The following is a 9,296-nucleotide window of genomic DNA, read 5'->3' as shown; positions in this document are numbered from 1 at the left end:
TTTTGTTGAATATTCTCTATGCCTTACTCGATGAAGAATATCCAACAAATACTCCTTCATCACTCCTAGGATCAAATTTTCCCAAATAATCCTTTCCATTGTTCAGCACAAAACATCTGCACCCAAATGCTCTAAGATAGTTCCGCATAGGATTTTTGTTGTTGAGCAGCTCATAGGGGGTCTTATTCAAAACAACTCTTATCAGACACCTGTTGGTAACATGACATGGTGTGTTGACAGCTTCAGCCCAGAATTTTTGAGAAAGATTTGACCCAATAATCACAGTTCTGGCAATGTTCACCAAGGTTCTGTTTTTTCTTTCCACCACTCCATTTTGTTTAGGAGTTCTTGGACCAGAGAAGTTATGGCTAGTACCATTCTCCATGCAAAAATGATCCAGTTTTGAGTTCTAAAACTCAGTTCCATGATCAGAACTAATCCCACAAATCACTTGATTCAATTTAGTTTAAATCATTTTGAAGAATACCACCAATTCTTCAGGTGTTTCTGCTTTTGATCTTAGCAATCTTGTCCATGTATATCTTGAGTAATCATCAACTATCACCAGAATGTATTACTTGCCGTTTCTGCTTTGAACCTTCAAAGGTCCACATAAGTCCATATGCAACAGCTCCAGAACTCTTGATGAGGTCACTTGCTTCTTTGGTTTAAAGGATGATCTGATTTGTTTTCCTTTGACATACGCTTCACATATTTTATTTTCAGCAAACTTCAACTTTGGCAGACCTCGGACCAGGTCCTTAGAAATCAGTTTACTCAACAAAGATGAGCTCACATTCCCCAGCCTGCGATGCCGAAGATCAGCATTTTCATTTTGAGCACTATGAAATGTCATATCATCTCATGAGACGTTTCTAAGCCTGCCACATACAATTTTTACTTCTGAAAGCAGTGAGAATCACTTTCTTTGTGGTTAGACTAACCACAGTGCACTTCTCAGAAGTAAACTTGACTTCATTTCCGTTGTCACAAGTTTGAGACGCACTCAAGAGACTGTACTTCAACCCATCAACATGTAAACATTGTTAATTGATTCTTCAAGAGACCTTCCCACTTTACCAAATCCCAAAATGTACCCCTTCTTTCCATCACCAAACGAGACACCTCCTCCCTGAAGTGTCTTGAGTGAGAGGAAATTTTTTATGTCACCAGTCATATGTTTAGAGCATCCACTGTCCATATACCAACATTGACTGCTGCTCCTCTCACTAGCCTGCACCAAGAATCAATTGTTAACTTGGGAACCCATTTCAATTTGAGTTCCCAGAAGGCAGACAAAGGAGTGATCAGATTGTATCTAGTTAAATAGGGCATTTTTGGAACTTTCTAACAAAGGACATTGGATCAGAGACAAATTTTTTCTTTGAAAATCTATCAATTGAAACAGGTTTTGGAGGACCAGGTCTCTCTTTTGATAATTTTTGCCTTTCAGCATAATTAGAGAGTGTTTCATGAGAATTCTCCAGCTGGAACACTCTCCCTTTAAATGCCCATTTTTTCCACAGTGAAGACAAAGCAAGTTGTCAGACACAGATACATACTTGCTGTGAGTATTAAAAAGAGGAGTAATATTCAAACATCCTAGGCCTTTCTGATCTAAATTACTCTGATTTGTTGCATTTGACAACAATTTAGAGGATTTTGTCCACTTAAGAGATTTTTCAAGTTCTTCCTTAAGTTTGACAATTTCCTTTTCTAATTCGTTGCTCTTCTCCAAAGACAATCCAAGATTTTTCTTAGTGGTTTTCAGTATTTCTTCAGTTTCATCTTGTAAACCATTTGAACTTCCATTTAGCTTTTCAGCTTCTTCAGCAATCTGATTGAACTGTTTTTTAAGTTCAGTGTTATCAGACTCTAGAGACACCATTTTTGGCATTTTCTCCTCCAGTTTAACCTTGTTTTCTGTTAAACTGTCAAGTTCATCATTCATAATGTCTCTTTCAGAGGTTAACTCAATTACTGAATCAATCATAACATTTGCCAATGTTCTCAATTTTTTAAGAGAATAATTATTCAGATCATTTTTCATATCAAGAAGAGTTACATTGTCATCCTCTTCTTCATTTTCTGTATGAGCCATGAAAGCAAACATTTCATTGAATATGGTTTCCTCTTAACGAACCGCCACCATAGACACATCATTTGGTTCATCAGAGTAACTTGAAGAGTCTCCCCATGCAGAAAGAGCCTTTTTGACCACATAGTCTGCAACAACGTCTTTTCGATCATTTTTGCTGAGTACCAGGTCCCTTCTCTTCTCTTTGTCACTTCTTGGTTTTTGATGTTACATGTTTTCCGTTATGAAAAGAGGATACTCTCTAATAAAGTGTCCAACTTTTCCACATTTGTAGCAGGTATCATTCTGAGTAGCATTTCGAGGGCCATTCGTTCCTCTTCTAAAACCTTTGTTCTTTTTCATAATTTTTTGAAATCTATTGATGAGATAAGCCATATCATCATCACTGGAGTTTTCATCAGATTTGTATTTCAGCATCAAGGACTTATGCTTTTTGACTTCCTTCTTTGACAAATCATGATTTCGATTCATCTCATGAGTTTTTAGATTTCCAATGAGAGCATCCTTTGTCAGCACCTTTAGATCTTTTGCTTCAGAAATTGCATCAACCTTGCTTTCACAGGACTTTGGAAGAATTCCAAGCACCTTCCTGACTTGCTTGCTCATACTGATAGGTTCCCCAAGACCTCGCAGCTCATTGGTAATAGAAGATAATTTTGTGAACATCTCATGAATGGTTTCTCCTTCCTTCATCTTGAAGTTTTCATACAAGGAGGTGATCATATCAATCTTGGATTCTTTGACTTTTTCAGTTCCTTCATGAGCTATTTTTAAACAATCCAGATTTCTTTAGCAGAGTCACATGCTAAGACACGATTGAACTCATCAGGTCCTATCCCACAGACAAGAAGAGTTTTTGCCTTGTATCCTTTTTCTATCTTCTTTCTATCAGCTTCATCATATTTTTGTCTAGGCTTTGGAACCAGCCTAGTTTTCTCTCCATCCTTTTCTTCTATCATTGGAATAAACGGTCCATCTAGTACGATATCCCATAGCTCACTATCTTCAGCAATGAGGAAATCATGCATTCTAACTTTCCACCAACTGTAGAAATGGACATTGAAACGAGGAGGTCTTGTCGAAGACTAACCTTCTTCTAGATTAAGTGGAGCAGACATTCTAGAACAGATATCACTTACTTGGGGTTAACCAAATAGAGAGTGTCTGCTGTGATACCACTTGATAGAATATGTGCCTTCACTTATCAGTCAATGGACTAGGTCCCTTGACACACTAATAAGTATAAACAGAAAGTTATATGCAGTTTGAAACAACACAATGATTTTACGTGGAAACCTCCTTGCTTAAGGGAGTAAATTCACGACCTGTCTCACAGGATTTTCAATCGTTTTCACTAATCTTTACAAGCAAAAGTGAAACACGATTACAACAAATATGAGAAGAAGTTTTTAATCTCACGTTCAAGCAATAGTCTCTATTGCTTAACAAGCCTAAGTATAAATAAATCTGCCCACTAAGCTATCCCACTTAGACAACTTAGAATTTCAACACTACCCATTGATTCCTTTATAGTTTCAGGAATTGTTTACAATGTAAGACCAATAGAATATATTCTTAAACAACTAAACTGGATGCTCCGAGGATTTTTGTTATTGTTTGAATAATTCCGCCATTTTTTTGCTGATAGCCTTTGCAAGTTCTCTTAAAAAATTCTTTGTGAAGTTGCAAAAACTGCTGATGATGTTTAGGAAAGTGACTTTTATATGGAAAAGTCACTTTCCTTAAACTCTTTGTCATTGGTTGGAGAAGTCTGACTTTCTGACGCTGTTGGGAAGAGTGCACCTACTTTATGTAACTTCTCCAGTTGGTAGTCAACCGGCTCGTATTGAGAGCCTGGTGCCTTTACAAGGTCCCTGTGTTTGCTTCATCTTCAACACTCAAGTAAGAAACCTAGTACCTTTACAAGGTCTCTATGTTTGTAAAATCATCAAAACTGCAAATAACAGTAGCTTTGATAGGCTTATGATTATAGTATTTTAAGTGTTCGCTTAATGATTTGAAATGTTTGTAGAGCAGATCATCAAGTTTCTGAGCTTACCTCTTTCACTGAGACATTCTGCATACCTACTGCTTGGAGTGGTCTGAATACAGTCCAAGCAAGTAGAATACTTTCTCCAACACTGCAAATCTCTAAAAATGGGAATAAGAAAGGCTATTTCGTCTACCGAAGATGTTGCTCATGCACCTTACAACTCCGTAACCTTGCCAAAAACTTTCCAACTTCATTCCTTATACATTGAAGATGATCTCGACAACCTTAATAGATAATATTGTATCTTTGTACTATTTTAGTATTATTCGTCATAATTCATACATGCATTTTGATTGATAGAATTGAGGATACAAATCTTAAAAGTTACAAAGATGTAACTCTCCAAGGTATGTGTTTTTCTTGTTGTTTACTATATTTCTTATTTCATTTTAATTAGTGATGATATAAACTTTAACGATAATTAACTTCTCTCTCTCCTTCTCTCTCTCTCTCTCTCTCACACACACACACACAGAGAGAAGATCTCATACTCATTGGTGAGGTGAGTTCTTCTTTTCCTTAAAATGTAGATTTATTATTCTACACTAGTAACATCTTTTTGATCAAGAATTTCTTTAATTTTTACAAGACGCAGAGAAAATTCCACAAATGGAATTTATGGTGGATGTTGTCCAAGATAATCATGATCCTTTATGCGATGATCATGTAATGGACTCCGATAAAGATATGGATGAATGATGACCATGACTGACAACGGAACTGAAAACCTGGATGTGGAAGAAATGACGGACCATGAAGAACCACCTTCTGCTATTTTAAGTATTTGTTTAATGATTTCAAATGTTTGTAGAGCTCATTTCCGAGCTCTACAAGCTATATGAAGATGGATGAGTATTTGGAGTGACAATGGCTTCAATAATATTTAAAAAGAAAATTGTATATAATAGAAAATTATTAAGTTAAATTATATGATATAACCATAGTTGATTTAATTGTATTCCATTGAAACTATTGTTATTTCGCTTCTAGTGAATCTTTCCCGCTACTTTCGTTCGCTTCCTCGTCTCTCTCGCTTTTATACAAACACAAATGTATAAAACGTGTTTGTATTTTTATAAAGCAATAGAAAATTGTATATATGTATATATGTTTGTTCCCATCTCTCCCCTCTCCCAGATGTCGCTTTACACTCTCCCAGATCTCGTTCTCTCAATCATCTCTTTCACTTTATACAAAAATGAAAATGTATAGAATGTGTTTGTTTTTATATAAAGATATAGAAAAATGTATATATACTTTTATTTTCGTTCTCCATTCTCCCTTCTCCCAGATATCTCTCTCCACTCTCCCATATCTCACTCATCCACTCGTCTCTTTCACTTTATACAAATATAAATTTATATATGTTCTTTGTATTTGTATAAAGTGAGAGAAAATTGTATATACAAATATTAATGCATATATTTTCATCCTATACAGTTATTATTATACAAATACAATTTTCCCCCGTCTAGTTTTCTTTTGTCCTTCTCTCTTTTACGCTTTATACAAACACAATTATACAATTGATCTTTTGTTTATGTATACCAAAGTAGATCATACAACTATTTTCTTTTTTATATGTATAGCAAAATATACATACTTATGTTTGTTATGGAGTGTAATTATGCAAAACCCTCGTGTGAAATTCCAGCTTCACTAATAAAACATTCCTTTTGATTTATTTTAGAATATACTATTACACCAAACTAACGTGTCAATTAACGTGTGTTGATACTTATTGGAAATTATCGATTCAATTTAACATGTGCCTAAGAAGTTATCAATTTATTTTTATGAAGATGAATAGAAATAAATTTAAATAATCTTATATTTTGATTAATTTCATTTAAAAGATGCAAGAATATTTAACCAGCAGATTGGAGCTAATATTGAAAAAAGTTGACTATATTAAAAGCTCAAAGGTGGTAAACAATTATAAATACTTCTGGCTGTTCTTTAGTCTGTTAGTATTTTTTAAAAAAAAGGAAAAGAAAAGTAAATAATTAAGATAGTCAACATCAGTAATTAATCAAATAATTTTCCTTTTTAGGACATTAAAAGCTTCTTACATTCAGATTATCTTGCTATTAGTATGAGTTAAGACTCAATGAACTACTGATCAATTGAAAAGTTCATCATTTGCCATTTGCAGATCGCATTGGAATGTCGTATGAGGTGTCACTTTTGGGTAGGAAGGGTCCGTTAGCGAGTGTATGGCAAGCAGCGACTATCCAAAAGCAACATTAAAAAAATCTCAATATGCTTCCACCAACATTCTATCATCTGTTGGTTTGTTCTCTAAAATTTTTTAATTTTAATTTTATTTGATTACCTGTTAAATCTTCCTTTTTCTTCTCTATATGGAAATAAATGTTTTTTTTTCATCTTCTAAGTCCTTTTTTTTTTGTATTGAAATTTAATTTAATTTGATAAATGAAGATTTCATATTATGTGACGTGTTTTAACCCTTAAGATGAATTTATTGATGAATTTTATTATTAAAAATGTATCTACAATCAAGTGTAAGAAACATAAATAAGAATTTATGTAGTAACTTGGAAAATGCCATATATGTAGCTTGGATTTTAATAAGTGTTCTGCAACTTCATTTGGTGTAGTAAATTATTTACGCCGCTATTCATTTTCTTTCCTGACAAGTTAATTGATTTAATAAATAGTTTTCATTTAAATTGTGATACCGTTTAAAAGTTGTAACTTTTTTAAGATAAAAAAATGTTATTTTATACTATAGCTTCTAAATGTACTATATTAGAGGGAACATAAGTCTTAATCTAAGTATCTAACTAACTGCAAAATGAGGCTCACTGGTATCATTTGTAAATGTGAAGTATGGACCTTTCTCTAGAATAGGACAAAAGATTTAAATAATGGTATGTTCCAAATTATGTTGCTCGGATTCTCCAAACAGGTCACCGCACCCATGTCAGATCCTTTAAAAATTTACTAACTAATTTTTTAATGACTTGTCATACACATTTTTGAAGAGTCCTTGATATTTTGTGAACTTATCATCACTTTTCGATCTGATAACCCATAGAGAGCTCCATAGGTTGTTGGTGTCGTTAATCATTTGAATAAAGCAAGATTTCAAAATGGACAAGAAATATATAGCAGTAGCTTTGATAGGCTTATAATTATTATAAGTGTTTGCTTAATGATTTGAAATGTTTGTAGAGCTCATCATCAAGTTTCCGAGCTTACGTCTTGCACTGAGACATTCTGCATACCTACTGCTTGGAGTGGTCCGATTACACTCCGAGCAAGAAGAATACTTTCTCCAATACTGAAAATCTCTAAAAAGGGGGATAAGAAATGAATTTTCGGCTACCGAAGATGCTTCTCATGCACCTCACAACTCCATCACCTTGCCAAAAACTTTCCAACTTGATTCTTTCAACGTTGAAGATGACCTCCACAATCTTAATAGGTAATTAAACTTGTATTTTTCTGGTATATTAGTTTCAGTGGTATATAGTCTACATGTAACTCATACATGCATTTTTATTAATAGAATTGAGGATATGAATATAAAAAGTAACGGAGAGATAACTTTGCAAGGTATGTGTTTTTCTTGTTGTTTACTTTAGTTCTTATTTCATTATAATTAGTAATAATAAAATAATTAACTTTTTTGTCACATATGTATAGATTAAATAATAGCGCGAGAAGATCCTATATTCCTTGGTGAGGTGAGTTCCTCTTTTGCTTAAAATGTAAAATTATTATCTTACACTTGTAACATCATTTTGATTAAGAGTTTTTTTAAATTTTTACAGGACGTAGAAAAAATTCCAGAAGTGGAATTTATGCTAGATGTTGCCCATGATCATCATTATCCCCTATGGGATGATCATGTAATGGACCACGATGATTATTTGGAAAAACTGGTGACCATGAATGACAACGGAACTGCAAACCTGGATGTGCAAGAAATGACGGAGCATGAAGAACCGCCTTCTGCTATTTAAGCAGATCAGGTTCAAGAACTCATTTATCCACATTTTGGTGGGTGGAAAACTCTAAATCTTAAACTCAAATTATATAAGTTATTCTTTAATTCGTAATTCCCATTTTCTTGCATGGATATCCAGGACATCAAACACCTGATCATTGATTAATTCAATCAACACCAAAACCAATGAGAAAAACTACTGCCAGAAGAGTATGTTACTGTCAGTTAATTAATAAAAGTTTCTCTTCAACCCATTAATCTTTCCGACAATGCTCAACACTTTTACAATGAAAGTGATCCGTAACTTGGTATGTTCAAACGCCTGAGAGTTTTTTTTGATTAATTGATCGAAACTAAAAAAGAAACGTAGAAAAGATGGAATGTCATTTGAGCCTTTATTAAATGGTAGGTCTATATCACAAAGAATTTTTTAAAAAATAATCTAATATTTAAATTTGTAGGATTATTTGATTATATCCGCAACATCTGCATGGAAGACATCAACTTAATGAAACTCAATATGGCTTACTCACAGGAGGAGGAGGGGGAGGAGGATAATGCAGAACCGAGTGATGAGTATTCACCTTCACCAAAATTCATTTCCTCTCCACCTGGAACGACACCAACTTGTTGTCAAGTGATAATTTCACTCATTCGACATGTTACAGAGAGGGACTAGGTGTGGAGGATACCGACATTCATGAGTTTGTTAGTTCTGGTCAGGTATGTCTGCTTCATCATTAAATACCGAAGTATCAATTTAATTCTCTAATCATCTAGACTAATATAATTAGATTTTAAGTATTATACTATTACTCATTTATGAGATTTATTATATTTCAATTTTAGGCTAGTATTTGTAAATAAAGAGTTGTGCTACTGAAGCCTAAACATTTGTTTTATATACTTCATTGTTACCTATTATATCGGATAAATCGATAGATATTGATGCAGGATTTAAGTGTTCTTGATCAAGAACGCAGGACTCCTATTGGTGAGCAAGGAGTACCTTCCAGAACAACGTTTATAAAAAATATTATATATATATATATATGATTAACTTTATTGGATTATATTTTTTATGATATATATGCGGTTAACTTTATTGGATTATATTTTTTATGATATATATGTTTGTAGAATGGTGGCTCGATTTTTGCAAGAAAAGT

General features: G+C 33.5%; 2 protein-coding genes across 2 annotated transcripts; both read right to left on the bottom strand.

Annotated features, from left to right (window-relative positions):
* Positions 1 to 574: 574 nt before the first annotated feature.
* Positions 575 to 2,113, bottom strand: LOC138344665 (uncharacterized). Its single transcript, XM_069294720.1, has 4 exons — positions 1,600 to 2,113; positions 1,353 to 1,501; positions 1,068 to 1,234; positions 575 to 806 (listed from the first exon to the last, which is right to left on the bottom strand). The coding sequence occupies exons 1-4, from the start codon at positions 2,111 to 2,113 to the stop codon at positions 575 to 577; spliced, it is 1,062 nt and encodes a 353-aa protein (XP_069150821.1).
* A 192-nt stretch (positions 2,114 to 2,305) lies between these two features.
* On the bottom strand, positions 2,306 to 3,126 carry LOC138344649 (uncharacterized). The gene is made up of 2 exons (XM_069294719.1): positions 2,913 to 3,126; positions 2,306 to 2,862 (listed from the first exon to the last, which is right to left on the bottom strand). The coding sequence occupies exons 1-2, from the start codon at positions 3,124 to 3,126 to the stop codon at positions 2,306 to 2,308; spliced, it is 771 nt and encodes a 256-aa protein (XP_069150820.1).
* Between the last annotated feature and the right edge of the window lie 6,170 nt (positions 3,127 to 9,296).

The sequence above is a fragment of the Solanum lycopersicum genome, chromosome 1 (assembly GCF_036512215.1).
Source record: "Solanum lycopersicum chromosome 1, SLM_r2.1".
Taxonomy (NCBI): Eukaryota; Viridiplantae; Streptophyta; class Magnoliopsida; order Solanales; family Solanaceae; genus Solanum; species Solanum lycopersicum.
Note: the sequence above shows the minus strand (reverse complement) of the source record. Positions and strands in the feature narration are given on the sequence as shown.

Coding starts and splice junctions, on each gene's coding strand:
- LOC138344665 (XM_069294720.1), bottom strand. CDS start 2,113: ATGTTTGCTTTCATGGCTCATACAGAAAATGAAGAAGAGGATGACAAT. Junction 1,502..1,599: donor AGATCAGAAAGGCCTAGGAT/GTTTGAATATTA, acceptor GGGCATTTAAAG/GGAGAGTGTTCCAGCTGGAG. Junction 807..1,067: donor GGATTTGGTAAAGTGGGAAG/GTCTCTTGAAGA, acceptor TCGGCATCGCAG/GCTGGGGAATGTGAGCTCAT.
- LOC138344649 (XM_069294719.1), bottom strand. CDS start 3,126: ATGCATGATTTCCTCATTGCTGAAGATAGTGAGCTATGGGATATCGTA. Junction 2,863..2,912: donor AGGACCTGATGAGTTCAATC/GTGTCTTAGCAT, acceptor GTTTAAAAATAG/CTCATGAAGGAACTGAAAAA.